General features: G+C 42.0%; 2 protein-coding genes across 9 annotated transcripts in view; one reads left to right on the forward strand and one right to left on the reverse strand.

Annotated features, from left to right (window-relative positions):
* Positions 1 to 2944, reverse strand: part of BABAM2 (BRISC and BRCA1 A complex member 2) — a 160120-nt gene extending 157176 nt beyond the window's left edge. For 2 of the 8 annotated variants that reach the window (XR_002437275.1, XM_021392674.1), the window contains exon 1: positions 1888 to 2031. The gene's annotated coding sequence lies outside the window, so the exon portion shown is untranslated. Of the gene's footprint in view, positions 1 to 927; positions 1594 to 1887; positions 2032 to 2427 lie in introns of those variants that run through there. The other 6 variants (XM_021392676.1, XM_021392669.1, XM_021392671.1 and 3 more) reach the window with 5 other exon arrangements.
* RBKS (ribokinase) overlaps positions 2126 to 17458 on the forward strand; it is a 66532-nt gene continuing 51199 nt past the window's right edge. The window contains exon 1 of the mRNA XM_021392677.1: positions 2126 to 2435. Coding sequence (XP_021248352.1) covers positions 2386 to 2435 — 50 coding nt within the window. The 5' untranslated portion in view covers positions 2126 to 2385. The remainder of the gene's footprint in view (positions 2436 to 17458) is intronic.

The raw sequence follows: 17458 nt of genomic DNA on the forward strand, positions 1-17458 counted from the left end.
TGACTTCACATCTACATTCACAAATAACAATGCACACGGGACTGCTGTATTCACAATATTTCTGTTTCTCCTAACACTCAGCTTACAAGCTTTAATTGTTAACTAATGGATCTTCTGCAAAACTGATAATTCCTTCTAACTGGTACCATCATTAATCATTTGAGCTATACATTTTGTTCTTATGAAACCCATTCGCATGGAAGGAGTATGAATGAATCTTCAGGAGAACTTATCCTAGCTACTCTGAGTAAAGCCAAGGCTAGGCATTTTCAGGTGAACAAAAATAACCAGGGATTTCCTACAAACTGTAATTAATACACAGTTTCCTGCACTTTATGGCAGCTATAGAAGCTCAAGACTGAATTTCCATACGCTACTATATAACTAGCTCTCCTTACATGCGTGATTTTACCATAAGTGACAATGGGCAGTCACTTACGCTTGCTTGGCATACCTCTATGGCCACTCAGGACACTCCCTCCTGTTGGTTACATCTCTATCAAAACTCACTGCTAACTCACCCAGAGACACTGAGAAGCTCAGAGTTGACCTATCTATGTCAATGCAAAGACCAACGACCGAGCTTGAACAGCTGACAAAGTTTAGTTTAAACTAGGACAGAATTTGCACAACAGTCCCTAACGCTGGGCACTTTTTATTCCACCACGTTTTATTCTACTGCAGGGAGAGGAACTTCAGGCAGCGGGGCTGATGATGGCAAGGCTTTCTTAAAGCATGAAAAGCACGCTGAAATAGAGGCCATCCTAGCACTTCATATACAGAGACTTCAACGTTTGTTCTGACTATATGACATGCTTCAAGGGAACTTAGGTATGAGCGCAAAATTGTGACACGTGGAGATGCATGTGGTGATCAAAGGTGAATACAGACACCCTCCAAAGTGAATTACAGGGTGAGATTCTTTACCTTTCCACTAGCGGAGTATGCAGGCGTTGTCAGCACAAGGCACCAGGGGCTCTAAAGCACTGTTCCTGGCTTTATCGCATTGCTTCTTTAAGACCCGCAATACCTTCTACATCACAAGCCAGCTATCACACAACCCTTAAAGGCTCACTACTGGTTACACTCACTGATTTATTTTGTAAACAAAGGGATCTGTAAACAAAGGGATTTACGAACGGTAACACAACTGTATTATTTCCGTAACTTTCAGTTCCCATACGCATCATCTTTTCCCCAGCTTAATGCTCCTGCAGTGCTGGGAACAGAGCACAAACCAAGCTAACCCAAGGGAATTAGAAAACAACAACAAGCAAATAACCCACGAGGCAGTTTCCCTCCCAAACCCAAGTATTTGGGAGATGTATACGAACGAGCAGCGGGACCCTTTCAGACTCAGCGGCCTACGGCCATGAATTCAGGTCAGTGAGCACACAGGCACCAGAGGCCGGCTGCGGGACGCCGTCCCCCACCGCTGGGACAAAACATTCGGCACGCGTTCAGCGAAGCACAGAGGGGCGCTACGGAGAAGACCAAAGCGCACAGCAGTCTCTGCGCCTGCCCCGCAGTCCGGCTCTGCCCGCACGGGGCGGGGACGCCCGGCGTCGCCCCTCGGCCTCATCCCGCTCCCCCCGCCGGAGCCGGGCCCCAGCATCGTTCCCGGGGTTCCAGCCGCCACGTGCCGGCCCTGGGGCGGCGGGCGGGGCTGACCGAAGAGCCTGGCCCTCCGTCTCGGGATGTGCCGGTGCCGATCCCGGCCCCGCGCCGCCTCCTGGCCGGCCCCCCCCTCGCCCCAGGGCCGGCGGAGGAGGCGGGGGCAGAACCCGGGCCGCCCGCCGCTCCCCCGGGGCCAGCGGGGGCGCTGCTCCCGCCCGCCCCTCCCCGGCCCGGGCCCGCGCTCGGGCCCTGGCCCCGGCCCCGCCATACCTACGGCGGCCGAAGCGCGGCCCCTTAGCAACGGCCGCGGCCACGCGCCCGTCCCGTCCGCCCGCGCCCAGCGTGCGCGCCCCCGCTCCCGCCCCGCCGCGTGACGTGCGCGCCTCCGCGCCCCGCCGCCGCCGCCGCGGCTCCCCGGGCCGCAGGGGGCTTCGCGGGCCTGGGAGCTGGCGGCGGCCGCAGCGCCTGGGAGGATTTTCTCGCCGCGCAGCGTGGGGTTAAAGTGGGGGAGGCGAGGGGCCGTGGGCAGGTTGCAGCCGGAGCGGTGCGAAACGAGCTGGCGGGACGGGACGGGACGGGAGGGGAGGGAAGAGAGCGGCGTCCCAACAGGCGTTCGCCGGGGGCACCCCTCACCGGCCGAAGGCCCCCTCCCGCCAGCCTGTCGCCGTGGCAACCGGCGAAGCTGCGGCGCGGCCTGGCGCGGAGGCCGGGCTCAAGGTCCAGGGTCCAGGCCCTGGAGCTGGCTTTGTCTGCCCCGTCCCCAGCGCCATGGCCGCCGAGGTGGCGGTGGTGGGATCCTGTATGACCGACCTGGTCAGGTTAGTACCTGGCGCGGCGGCACGGAGCCGTTGGCCCGGGACAGAGGGAGCTCAGGCCGAGCTGCCGGGCCCGTGAGGGTCAGTCCCGCGGGGAGACGGGCCTAGGTCAGCTGCCTCCGCCGTCATGGGGAGGGGAGACGTGGGTGTGTCGTTTCGGCTGTGCTCGGGGGCCCCGCGTCACGCTGGCCAGAACAGTCTGCCCAGGAAATCTTGAGCTCTGATACTCTTTATCAGCACAGAAACGATTTGAGAAGGGTAAATAAATCTGATCAGCTGGAACACGTTTTCAGTTCAAAGCACTCGTTTCTGCCGGAAAAGCGAGAAAGAAAGCTTAACGTTGTAAAGAAACTGAAATTAGATCTGTGGAAAAAGTAGAATGGAGCCCCGTGTTGCAGCCCACTGTTTATCTGATGGAGAGTGAAGGCCCTGGGCTATGCATATCCATACAGGTCAGGAAATGGAAGAAGCCCTAACAAAATTTAGCTCTTCTGCCCCACAAAGTGTGTTTTCAAACTATGAAATCGTTTTTTAAAGGAATGTCTTCCTTCCTTTCGATTCATCCTTTGGGCATTTTGGGTTTGGAATTAGGTACTTGGGCTTCATTGTCTTTTTCTTTCTTAATTTCTTTCTTGCTTTTTTTTGTTTGTTTGTTTGTTCGTTTGTTTTTGTATATAGGTAAGGTTTCCGAACTTGTATTAAAAATTAAAGCAGAGAGATTCGTGAAAGCTCTTGGTTCCCACAGCCTGAGTTTTATAACAAATACTAAATATCAGGAGAGTTCAAACAAAATTGCAGGAGTCGGCAGTGATGAAAATACTAACCCAAACTGCCTGACCTTGTTGGCCCCAGTACACTTGCAAATCAGTCCTTAATTTGCACTATATTAAACACATCTGGTTTTAAACTATGTATGTAGGCTGGGTTAAAATAGGACTTAAAAGTGTGTGTGTCTGGACTGCATCAACTCATCCTGCTGGGAATTCTGCAGTTAAAAACACAATTCCTCAATCTGAATTAAGAGGCAGCTACATTGAAGCCTGTGGGGCAAGAAAGTGTAGAATACATGATTAGAAGATTATGCTGAGGACTACGGTTGATGTAGGTGTAGACCTACCTTGCAAAAACTCTTTAACCCTCATAGAACCCGTGTCAGAAAAAAATAATGCATAATTATGTAAGTAATTTGCAGAATACACTGCAGTTTACCAAGAAGTATAGTTGTCTTGGAAGTGAGAGTAAGATATTGCAGAACTGATCTTGATGTTATGTGGGTCTGAGTATGCGACGTTATACTGAAACACAAAACACGGCCCTTTATTCTCAGAAAGTTCTTTTCCTGTCTCTCTGAAATGTGGGGAAAAAAAAATCGTCAAAACGTAGCCAGCTTAAGCACTACTGCCAGCCATGGGTTTGGATGTTTTCTTGACAGTTAAACAAAAGCAAAGCAAAGAAAAAAAAAACACCCAGAAAGCTCCCCTGCTTTTTGGCTTCAAGTTTGGTGCAATAGAAGTACAGTCACTTGTTTGAAACCTTATTAACTGAGCATACTGTAACTAGAGATGATGTAGAGATGTTACTAGAGATGTGAGTTGCAGCCGTAGATGCTGTTACGCTGAGATTAAGTGGTTGTAAAAAAGCTATTTTGCTTTTCAGTCAGCTGAGAGGATTTCTTAACAAATGCTATCACAAGAATGTATCTGACTCACCATTATTAGCCTCTGCTTTAAGGAGCAGTGAAGGGCTTTTTATTAGTGATAAGCTGATTTGATTCAACTGGAAAAGAATGGATAGCTTCATTCTTTGTTATTAGCATAGGATTTCAGGCACTTCATAAACCAGGAAAAAGAATGGGTTTAAATTTAGCTGGCAAGTGTTTAATCAGGCTGAAATCTCCATTTAGTACCCATGTGGACGGAGTTTGAATGCAGCCAGCGTTAAAAATCCTGGTCAAATTACCTGAAAGTGTTGGGCTGTGGGCTGGGATGCCTCTAAGTGAGGAGCAAAGCTATGAAACAGGGAGTGATAAGCAAGCTTTATTAAAAAACTACCGGGTTAGGATTGGTGCCAGGAGTCTCTCTTAACTATATTTATGTCGGCAGTGTAGGGGGAGCCGTATATACTAGGTTTAAAGCTAGGGTTCATTTTAGCAGGATCAAAAGAACGTCAGGTTTTCATGAGTTTGTCTGTCATTTATGCTGATGTTTCAGTTTGAAAAAGACATGGAGAGCTGTGCTCGCATGTCAAATGCCTGTCTATCACCCATTTGAAGAGACTGAATGAACAATGAAAGTCATGCACTATGAGGTCAGACGCATCTTTGGGCACATTGTGTTTGATAGTCTTATTCACTGCTCAGAACTGAAGCTTATCTTTCCTAGAATATAGGTGCATTGACTGAGGCTGTGCCAGAGGCACTGACGAGGTGCAATATTGGCCCTTCAGAATACGGTCTTCACCCTCTTTCTGGAAAACTAGAAACTGAGGGTGGCAAACATTTAGTGGTAAACATTCCTAGGTCTTCTAGAGGGAAGGTACTGAAAATCCGAATGGTAGGCCTGCAGCTACCACTGAACATATGGTAGCCAGATTCACTAAATAAAAGGACTTGCCATAAAATGCTTTTACTCAACATGGTAAACAAGTAATTTAAAGAAGCATAACCTCTGTGTGAAATATGCAATCTGAAATTTGCTCAGTCTTACATAATGAATGAGAAGGGAATAAAAGGAGACCTTCTGTTGAAGACAGTTTTCACATGTGATTTTGAGAAATAATCAAATTCAGAAGAAAGGGTAGCGTCCCTTAAGATTCTTTTAAAGGGAAGGAGCCCAGTGGTTTGCTTTTAAAAGACTGTTCTCATTGGAAATTCTTTTCTCATTGTCCTGTAGCGCTGCAGTGGCAAAATGTGGGTTTTTTAAAGTGAATTTAGTATAATCAAAACAACCTCACGTACATACATGCAGTAAACCACACTCTTTTGGCTTAACAGGACCAGGAACAAAACATATTTGTGGTCACAATCACAATCAACACTTCATCGGCAAATCCAGACAATAGTAGTAGAAAACAAAAACAGCATTATTCTATATGATCTAGATATCAAGCCAGACGGGTACCATCCGTAGTATTATTTAAATAGTTTCTGTTCTGACTCATATTTGCAGGCTGATCATGGCAGTGGTGTTTTAATTCATACTAAATCAGGACAAGACTAAACATATAAACCAATGAGAGTCAGACACACTAAAACAATTAGAATAAACAGGAGAAACTTTGGCATGGCAATTGAAAACAGCAAAAGCAAGAAACAAAATGTAAGATGGAAAAAAAAGTCTTTAGATAGTCACAACAGCAACAGTTTTTCACTTGAATTCAAGAGAATGAGACCACAGCCCAAATGCTGGAAAACGATGTTTGTTAGGATGTTCAAAATTTGAAGTCTTAGTTTTTGGTGGACCTCTTTCCTTCTCTCAGGCTGCTTATTTTCTGTATGGAACAGAAACAGAAGGTAGGGCTTCAGGCCCCCTCTCGGAACCCTTGTCATTGCAACAGGCAAACCGATTGAAGGCATACACTGAAAGAAGTAGGACTTGGTGGAGAAAGCACTGAGCTACAAAGTACTATGTTGCCAGACTGGACAGTACTGACAAACGCATGCCCGGAATTAACATCCTGGAGGAGCCTGATGAGTGTGTCAAATCACCTTCACTAACAGAGCACAGTGTCTGCTTTTGCAAAATGGCAAAGTTACCTCCATTAGTGAGTGAGATTCTGTGTCTTCCTCCTAAGCTTCTCCTGGTGGCTACTGTCTGCTGAAGTGCTGCAACAAATGACTCACTGTCTCATTGGAAATCCATGATCCTAAGCTGTGTATGTACTTTCTTGAAGTATAATATTTGGATCAGTAATTTCAGGCTTTTTTTTTTTTTTTTTTGCAGGAATATGAAAAGGAATTTTCTTATGTTTCTTTTGAGGTAGCAGGAAAAGTCTCACATACGATTTTGCTTTGTTTCCAGGTCTTTCACATGTTCTCATTTCCACCATTTCTCATGCACTCCATCACCATGTTTCAGGGTTTCTGTTCTTGCTTTCGTATTTTTTTCTGCTCTTCAGCTTCTCCTAGCAGCAGAGAAAAGTGTTCTAGAATCCTTCAAATCCGTTCCATTTGTGTTTTTGTTTTTATCTGTAATGCTTCCCCTGCAGCAGCCACTCCTCATTCTAGTCAATCTGCCATTGCCAGCAGCATGGGAAAGCACAACTGTGAAGGAATACAAGCTTAGTCCAGTTGAGGAAATTAATCTTTTGGATCCAGAGAAAGGCATCAAGGCATGAGAGAATGTGTCATCTGTGAATTGTTTAGTTTATGTAATAGTGAAAAATCTGGGCTTGATTTCAGAGCCTTGTCTTCTTCTCTGACCTAGTGAAGTTTTGGATGTATAGTAAATGTAGGATGTGCAGGCTCTGTGCTTTGTTGTTCTGCCCTGATTATACAGGACCTCAAATATCGTTTGGAGCAATTCCCCTTTGCCTTCTCTTACTTGACAAGAAGACAGCTGCATCTTGGGGAGCAAAAAAAAACCCTAAAAACAGACAGTAAAAATCAGGTTGTTGAAATTCTCAGAAACATACTAAAGGAATAAAATTGGTCCATACAAATACAGTTTCAGGTATCCAAAATAGCTCAAACACTGCTCACCCGATGTAGGACCTGATTGATCCAAAAGCTCTTTCATGTCAGAGGAGGCTTTTCGGTGCTGCAAACTGACGTGAAATTGTCTCTGCCCCCTGAAATAGGGGTGAACTGTTTATTTTAGGATGCAACACAGTTTAGCATTTTACTGTATTAGAAGTATTGGGAATTACACTCCAGACCCAAAGAGCTTCCTTCAAAGTTCTTCTAACAACAACAAAAAAAAGTTATAAAATATTGAAGAAGAGAAGATGGGGAAATGTCTGGCTGGATTTTACTTAAAAACACAGGATATCTAGGCTAAGGCCACCAGTGACTTCTTTTAACCCATTGCAAGAGCTGCATTTGCAGCCAAGTTTAAAAACCACAAGGAAGAGACAGTGTGCCATTGATCACAGCTGGCACTTTCTGAAACAAACTGTTGTTTGTGTATCAGAGGATGCCGTGGGTCCTGTCTGAAAAGGACTGGGCATCTTAGAACACCTGCTCTACACTTGTCTTTGGTTCTTATCCATGAAAGCTCTTTTCCCCCCTTCTTTGTTGAAAATGTGGAAGTTTCAAAAGTCTTGGGAAATATAAATGTTAAACTACATCTTTTAACTTAAGCAATGTTGTTTTTTTTTTAATTTAAGTGGAGCAAAAGTGTTGCTTTCTGGATTCCATTTAATTGAAATCTCCTGCCCTTTCATTTGGTGTCTTTATCCTGTGTGCTAATCTACTGTGTACTGTAATTAGGTGATGTCTTTCCTTCCAGAAGCAACTTTATTTCATCTATAACTAAGACGGCTCTTAATTTTTAGATTTACCTAGTTCAGTTTAATAGTATGTATTTAGTAGTGCTTTTGAGCTAAAGAATACTCCTTACGATACTATAGTCAGGCCTGTTCCACATAAATGCCATAGCTGAAGTAATTTATTCGGTTTCCTAATAATCAAGAAGTAGCACTGCTTGTCCTATTGTGCATTTGGAAAATATTTTGGAGTTTGGGGACCAAAAGTGAAGGGATTCAGCTTTGTAGAAAGATAGAGAAAAGGTGGAGAGAAACTGGAGGAATGTTTTGAAAGGGCAAAATGATAGGCATGAGGTTTTACAGCAGAAAGTGTGAAGAAGCTGTGGAGCTGAGGCTGAGAAAAATGGCAGGAGAACTACAATCCTAACAGCTACAGCTCCCCAGCTGTCCAGAGAGCCCCTGTTTTTCTGCTTCTCTTTCTGCCAGCTCTGGCTGCCTGCTTGTTTTCTGCAGTTTTCTCACATGGCTGCTTGGCAGGGCTTAGGGAAAAGCTCTGTTCTAGTCCTGCTATCTTCTCCCAGCAACAGCATTTTGGAAGATACAGCACCCAGTAAGTCCTCTATTACCTCCTCCCTCCCATGAATGGGTTCCCAGATGTCTGCTTCTGTTCCTACCAGCTGCAGTGTCTGGTCTGTTTAAGTTTGTAAATTGCTTTGAGATCCTTTAAGATGAAAGGTTCTACTTAAGTGAGATCATTATCGCCTGCTGCATTTCTCCACTCCCTGTTCTCAGCCCAAACTTCTTTTCTCATCTCTTCTTAGGGTCCTACACAGCGCTTAGCATTCCCAGCTCTCAGCAACACAAAGCTTACACACAAATTTCGACTTCCAATCTAAGTTGTTTGACGCCTCTCAGATTACCTCAGAGCTGAAGGTTAAATATATGTATTTTCCTGAGCCATTGCCAAAATGCTTAGCACTTGCCACATTGAGATTGTAGTTCTGAATTTGCGTCTGACTTCATGTTATTTTGTGTGCTTCAAGAGACTGTATGGTTCTCTTCCTCCCACTTCTGAAGCACTTACTCATTCTAGGAAGCGTTCCAGCTACAATGTTGTTCTGTGATCCTACTCTGTATTCTCATAGCTGTACTTTGTTCATGCTCATGTGGTTAAACTGTAAGCCTGTCAGGGCAGGGATTTCACTCCTGTCTGGTGCAGTGAGTTTAGGGAGAGGAACCCTGACATGAGTTCATAGGGCTCTCTATATTCAGCAATTCAGAGGCAGTAATACAGTGCTTGGACAGTTGAACTCCTATGCCACTCTTTTAGCTGTTTCTTCATCTTCCGTATTTTAACTGACAAGGAGAGGTTTTTTGCTATGTAGTATCTTTGTGTGCTTATTCCCAATGTCATTCACATTCCACTGAAATTTCCCTCTTTCCTACTAAAATGAGGTCATCTTAAACCTGTGTTTATGGTGCTGCAGTCATTTCCATGGCAGTAGACTATGATATCATCAGTGGAGGATTATGCCCTTCCTATGTGTGTTAGCAATTAAAAATTATGGTTTGTGAGATAAAACTAGTGTTTACCAAGCTTTTAGGTTTAGTCCATATGAGGCAAGGAAACTATTGCTTAATTCTCTAGAGAGTTCACTTGGGTAATGGAGTAAATGAATCCAGAAACATTTTGATCCTAGCAGGTGATAAGTTTTTGGGGTGTATTTTCCAAGTGGGAGAAGAAAATCAGCTACTCCATCTTGTGTTCTTGCCATGCAGAGAACACTCGTCTGAAGCACCGTGGTGCTCCTTGTTGTTCTGCGTTGTTCAGAGCTACCCACTGGTTTGATTCACAGTACCACAAGTTTCTAGTCTCACGAGACTGGCATTTTTTCCCTTTTGAGGTCAGTAAACTATTAGACACTACCCACAGAAGTAAAGCAATGTGCCTATCAGTCTTTTCATCTTTTTAATGGGTGCCTTCTTTGCCAGCTATCAGTAGCTGAATCTCTTTGTTGAACCTTCCTGAGTATGTACGTGGTTTCTCACTGTCTGGTGACAGCCGAGGCCAGTTTCAACACTGATGGCAAAGGAAAGTTCATTCATATACAGTGTAGTGTCCGCTGCTATAACAGTTGTTGATGCTAGAAGATGCACATGGTGGGTTAACAGCATTGCTTACTTCATCCTTTCAAATACTTTGGTATTTTTAAGTCAAGAAGGTAGAATTTTCTAAACAAGAATGAAGAGAGGAGAAAGTTGACAGAGAAGGGAGGTCATCGGTCTGGGTATTGCAACATGAGCCAAAATTTGTAGTCGTGTTTCGGTTATGTATTTTAAGTACAGAAATATACGACTCCTGTGCACTTTTTCTCCTCCCTGTTTTCCCACATAAGAGAACTGAATTCTCTTAAAATCTCTGCTTAAATAGTCTGGGACAGAGCATTAGAAGAAAATCTCAAAATGCTGTGCCCAATTACATACAAGACTTGCATGTATCCATTTTCACTGAGTGTCTAGGATTTGAAAAAGTTCTTCCTGAAATTGTTACCACCTTGGCTGCTGCAATACAAAAGAGCTCCTTTTCCCATTGAAGTTCATGGAGACAGAACCAGGCAATGCCAGGCTGGAATGGAATGAAAAAAGACACAATTCTTGTGTGCAGTTTTTTGGAGACTGATATGCTGCAGCTTTTTGTGAGCGTACAGCCAGCTGATGTTAGAGCAGCCACCTGAGTGTCTTCATCTGCCACTGGAAAACCCAGAGTGATATCGCTGAAGAAAATGAGAAGTCAGAAACTAATAACATTCTGACCAGGAAAAGAGGCTGCTGGAATAAAAGCTTAGTTACCATTTTTCCAATAAGAACATCAGGAGTGAAGCATTTGTGTTAATTTCTGCTACAGAAAAATGTAATTTTGTCTCAGCGATGCACAATAGCATATGGCCGTTGCTTCACATTATAACACCCCCCTTTACAGATATCACAACTGTCATCTTTTGCTTTTTGTAGAATTCCTGGGTACTGTACAGTTGTAAATAATTAGAATCCAAACCAGTGATCCACTGGGCAGCGGTATTGTCAGTACTTCAGGGTATTCCTACAGCTTCTGCTCTATGCTAATGATAGAGATAGAATATTACCTTGGATAATTAATGTATCTAAATTTTCTTGCCCCACTGAATACTCTTTTACCATATAAATTCCACAGGTTTTTTTGTTTGTTGCAATTTTCCCTGTTCTTATTAGAAATTGTTTTTGACTATTAAAAATTACATATCTTGTCCTTCTAGTCTGGAGATCCTTGCCATACAAGAATCACTGAATCAAAGGGGAAATTTTCTGAAGAAACTCCTTTGAAAATATTTGTGACAATAAATACAACTGTTATGCGTTATACTTTAACACTCAACACTGATACTCTTGTATTTTCTCTCCTCCCCTACCCCCCACCCCCAGTGAGCCACACAGTGATATGATGAATAGTTATGTTCTGTCTTGTTAATGAATTACTTTCTGGCTGCACTATTAATGGAAATAACTGTTTTCCTAGATGTATTTCTAGACATAAATATCTTTGGGTAAATTTTAGTACTCCTGACAGTAAAGAGCTGCTGGCACAAATCAAAAGCTGCAATAAAGATCGTACAGTCGATGGTAACAAATTTGTGTAAAAACACTCTAGGCAGGCATATATATGATGTTGCCTAGAGGAGCTGTCTGAGCTGTTCTTTCCATAGGAGTTTACTAGTAAGGTTTTGGTGCTTGTTTTATAAGGCTCCAGTTGTTAGCTCCTATATCAAGCTCCACTAAGTTATTTGATGCTGACATTCCTGGTTCCTTCCAAGCCTAGCAACGTACACTTTGAGCCTGAATAAAATACATAAAGGTTTTTTACCAGTGTGTTGCCTAAGTAGGTGCAGAACATGATGATCCTTCTGACACATAATTATAAAATAAGAAGGTGGTAATGTTCCCGTATATATCAGTTGTGCGTTCCCTTATGGGTTTTATTATTTCTTCTTTCCATTTCTGACTTCATTCCGTTTTCTCTCCTTTTTTTCCCCTGTTCTAGATCAATAGCACGTTGTCCCTGAACCATCTATGATTTTCTTGTTTACCTCCCTCTCCTTTCGTTATCTTTCTGCAGTGCACTTGTTTGCTATATTGCTCTTTTTCTGCCCCTCATCTTTCCATAAATAACTCGTGCTTCCAAAGAATCAAAATTCCCTTTTGCTAATTTACTCCCTCCATCACTTCCCATACTTCCTATCCTCTCTCAGATCCCTGTTTATTTAAAATGTGTAAATCATGATAGTATACGCAGTGGAAAGAAAAAGAAGGTGCATTGGTCAGAGCTGAAAATAAAAGATGGGAAGGAACGTGAAAGACAAATCAAGTTCAGTACTCATGTGGAAAAACAGGCATTTCCCTTGTTCTCATCTGTAATAAGAATGAATATACCTTCTTCCTTCTAATTCCCTGATCCTGTTAATACTATTTATTGGGAATATCCTACTAGTATTGTTCAATCCGTTGGGTTTTTAGCCAGACAGAACTAAGTGAAGAATGACCTGCTGGGGAGAAGCAGTTGGTGGTTTTGCTGGAGCTCAGCAGTACGCCATATAGAGGCAGTGAAAATGAGCAGATAATCCATCAGTTTTCATTCCCTGTTGCTCATTAAATTGTGGGCATTACTGGAGACATGAGAGTTGTCTGTTGGCAGGTATTGCAAACCAGGGTTATGCAGATTTACATAGAATCATAGAATCATTTGAGTTGGAAGGGACCCTTAAGGGTCATCTGGTCCAACTCCCCTGCAATGAACGAGGACACCTACAGCTAGATCAGCGTGCTCAAAGCCCTGTGCAGCCTGGCCTTGAGTGTCTCTAAGGATGGAGCACCCACTGTCTCTCTCAGGGCAACCTGTTTCAGTGCCTCACTTTCTGATATTCACATCTTTCTGATATTTAGAGATCTGCCTTTCCCCAGAAAACCCAAATTGTGAAAAAGGTAAATGCAGTTAGCTAGTGGAGATTCCTGCTTGCCATGACAGAGTTAACCATGTCTGACAAAGCCAGGCACCCCCTGTACACTACAAATTCTTGTCTTTGCCACACCAGCTTTAATGTTGTAATACAAGATTCTAGTAGACACCTGTATGATGAGAAGGAATTTCAAGTACAGCTTTCTTTATTGGTGAATCAAGGGTAAGCTAGCTTCAAAGCAGAAACATAGCTACTGAAGGATTTTGGTGTATTGTCTTTACATATGTTGGCTAGATTTATTGGTACATTGTGTAAGTATATGTTAACTAAATTTTTGCTTTCAGTTGTGACCCCTGTGGATTCTGAAGGAAACACTGCACTTAGAAATTTGTTGAAAAACTTCATATTTATCAATTTTTTTGTCTTGAGCACAAGTTTTTAGAGCAACTTCTCACTGAAGAACAAAAGAAAATGTGCCCATAAATAATGTGGAGGGTGGTGCGGGAGGAAGGGGAAAAGACAGAGGACGAGATTTGAGGGGAGATCAGCAGCTGATATTTTTTTCTGCATGATAGTGAAACAGAAGCATGGATTACTTTGTTGATTTACCAGTATATAAAAAATTATGCTAACAAGAACTAGGACCCAGTGGCCTATCTAGATTAATATTAACATATGTCTTCTTTATCCATTCACAGGCATGTAAAGATCACCCTTTGCTTGGGTTGCAAAGGTTATTTTGCTTTGTGGGGATTTTGTTTGTTTGTTTGTTCATTTTCTGCTTTAAGCCTGGTATTTTATGAAGTTACAATGTTCTGTTCAGCATAGGAACTGCAGGAAGCCTTCCCTAGTGCTAGGTGAGAACAGCATGTTTCAGAGACAGTCTATTCTAACGTCACCATCACTCTGCCTTGAAAATAATTATGTAACTGCAGTTCCAAAAATAATGTAATAGAGAGACATCAATGAAGAACAATGTGGGAGGGAAATAAAAGCTAGAGAGTAGTAATTTTGAAAATTTCCACAATCTTTTTTAAATACAAAACAGATGTTTTGTAAAAATGATGGAATGTTTGCTGAGGCTTAAATATCTCAACTTAGATTCATGTATTTTTTAATCTCTTTAGAGCTTCCAGTTCGGAATACAGATTATGAAATCACCAGTGTTGTGCCCACCTGTTCCCCGAAAGTTAGCTGCTAGAGATGAGAGGAAAAGCTTATTGTTCCATAAAAAGCTTTTTACTTTGTTCTGAAACTTTCAGCTTTCCAATATAATTTAGGAACTCTGATCTCTTGATGATGTCATTTCAGTGACGTGCACTTCAGTGTGCTACTGTAAAAGCGTCAGGATATTCATCTGAGTGCCTTCTTTGTTACATCTTTTGAGATCTAGCAGGGCAAAATTTACTCCTGTGCAGAGGGTGAGCAGAAATGTTCACTGAAGTCCTTGTTGAAGGGCTATGGACATCCATTCTCATTTTGGTCTTTTTAAATTGAGGTTGTGATTGCGCAATAATATTTTGGAAGAGATAAAGCTCGTATAAGAAGAGAACACTCTTGAGATCCTCCTGTAGTCGCAGCCATTCATTTAACTTTTTCCCTTGCTAGAGATGTTCACCATTGTGTCAGTTCAACTGTTGACCCATTCAGTAACGAGATCTGTGGAATAGTCTGTCTTTAAATAATATATATGTATGCGTTTGATAAAATGCACGTGTTTCTTTGATCGCAAAACTGGTTGAAATGATTCCTGCTGCTCTGCACTAATTCATCTTTTGTGCCATGGTGACAGATTGTAAATTACATGAAATCAAGCAAGTTTTAACAACTCTTCAGGATGGAAGATGGGGTAAAGTTTTTATATCTCACACTGCCACTGTACTTCAGCACTGTCCTGTGAAAGGATTGTTCTTTAGCCATCAGTTACTTTTCCAGGTACCGGTTTGGGTACTATTTTTATACTGTTCATTATGTGTGCTAGAGTGACAACCCAGACTATCCGTGGAATGATAACCAATTACATGAGTAGTCTGAAAAGTGAACTTTTTTAAAGAAAAACTTGTCATGTTTGAGGAAATAGATGGAAAAATACATCGAGTATTTTCTATTATTTCTGATTGCGTCTGATTTTTTCAGTCATAGAGATTTAAAGTGAGACTAAGAACCTAGAACTGGATAGCCCAATATTTAAACCAAGCTGTAGTTAACTGCATTCCTGAGGTAGTCTCTTCATAAGTCCTGAAAGTTTTCTACCTTCCAATAAGATGCTTTCATGGATTATTAAAAGGGATGAAAGCGAGAACGAGTCAAGAACATCAGATTTTGAAAAGAACTGTGGTCTTTTTGTCTCCATATTATGGAGACTTTCCCATAGTACATGTTCAAATCTTTAAAAATTAAGTGAGACAAAAGAGACCGAGGCTAAACCAAAATGTTATGCCAGATCCAAAAGAGGTTTGAGACTTTTTCACCACAATGATGTACTAATATTCCTAGTCAGAGGCAAGAGCTGTTCTTTCTTTTGTATTTGTTCAGCTCCGAGGATCATGAAAGCCCAGTAAATTGTATGTACTAGACAGTGGCTAGTTACACCTACTCTAATCTCCCAGGGATTTTCCCCATTTTAGGGAATTCCCAGGAGGGGAGAAAGCCAGTTTTATTCACGGATTCAAAGAGAGCAGAATCAAAGCTAAATTCTAAGCCTTTACGTTATATTCCTGTTCATTAAAATATTTTTAAATGCATATTATCTGCTACTTTTTTGATACCCTTAATTATCTTCTCTATTCTTTGGGAGAAAAAACGATGTTTGAATATTTCTTTAGATACTATGTAAATGACAGTCATCTTAGATAATGTGATATCTAATCTAACATACAAATTCTCTTCCCCTCTGAACTGCCTGATGAGAATATTGTTTTCTTTTTTCAAAAGAAAAATGTTGACGTACGTCTTTTTTTTTTTTCCTTTTCTCATGCACGCTAAAACCGCGTTGTTTCCCAGAAATAAATGGAGACTTCACGCTTTTCCTCAACATTCCTACTGAACCAAGCATGCTATACAATTAACTAAGCCCTGGTTACATAGCATCCCATGTTTTCAACAGACAGGGCAGTATCAGTGGCGCAGGGCAGTGTGCCCCTATGGCTACAGGGAAGGCAGTACGGCTGCTCCCTCACTCACCCCCTCCTCAGTCCTGGCAACATGCTCTGGCCCACCCTGCCTGCTGGACACCAGCCTAGTCAGTTTGCTGATCTTAATTAAAATGACCTGTGGAAAAAAAGACCGAAACATTTTGCGTTAGTGAACTCTGTAAGCAATAAGGGTAATGCACAATAAACCTTGGGAAAATGCTCTTGTATCAGCATGGTTTTACATCAGCTTAAGCTGACAGTAATAGTGTACCTTTGTAATATTTTTGTGTGTTGAAAACACTGAACAGACACTGGTTAGGCATGGGGAATCGGAAGCAAACCATGATTAATTTAAAGATTAGTTTATGCAAATACTGCTTATGCGCATTGTTCCCTTTCCCTTCCTCCTTCCTTCAGACACTATATTTCTGATTGTGATCTAGTCGCTGCTACATGGGAACTGTTCAAGAAAACCAGAGTGCTAAGGAAAGTGACATTAATAACTTGGTTAGTTGCATTTTACCTCTGATACTGTGCATCACTGAGGTAGTGAAAGGTTCTGTTCTTTTTCCCGTGCCAACATTCCTAAGAGATATCTGTCTAAAAACACAAGTGCTAACCAGCTCTAGCCTTTAACAGAACTTGTGGCACACACTGGATAAAGGGTCAAAGCTAATGCAGTGGTGAAATTCTTATTTGTGTACTTCTATTTATGCCAAACCGCTGAAGCTTAGCTGGATGTAAGAATCTTCATTTCCCATGAAAAACTGTGGGTAGTGTTGCTGTGTGCTTCTTATGTTTAAATATTGTTTTGTAAAAACTGTTGAAATTTTGAGTGATTATATGCTTTATTTGTAGCCCAAACCATTTCAGGATGTTTTAGTCTGAAAGTTCCTCCATAAACATGATTCTGAATTACTGTGCACGATTTGCAAAACATATTCTATAGTTATTTTATTTTCCATCTAATAGATTTTGGGGGATTTCACATTTAGTTTCTGGTTGCTCATAAGACGTGAGATCAGTATCCTTTGCACCATTTATCCTCTCAAAGTTGTGGAGAGTTTGTCACATAAGCTAAGAGCAGTCTGTTGGCTAGCAACTTAGATTACTTTTTTCGTGTCAGTGTTTTCAAATTATGTCAAACTTGTAAATAGCTTTACAAAACACTTTATGTAACAATTCTGAAAACCAGTGTGACAGTTTTTCTAATTAACTTATGTAGCCTAGTTTTGGAGTAACATCAGCTGTTTCATCACTTTTAGGCCATTCTGTGTATTCTTTGTGGCACCATTAAAAAGCCAAGAATTTATAGGGTTCCTTATACAGATTACTGATCATTGCCTGCTCATAACAGAAGCCTGAAATGCTCGTTGTCTGATTTGAACTGAAAGTTAGTGCAGTTGCAGAATTAAATGACAAGAGAAAAGTGTTGTATTTGGTGAAAAAAAATCTTGAATACCTATGTCAGTGAAAGGGA

Source organism: Numida meleagris, chromosome 3 (assembly GCF_002078875.1).
Source record: "Numida meleagris isolate 19003 breed g44 Domestic line chromosome 3, NumMel1.0, whole genome shotgun sequence".
NCBI lineage: Eukaryota > Metazoa > Chordata > Aves > Galliformes > Numididae > Numida > Numida meleagris.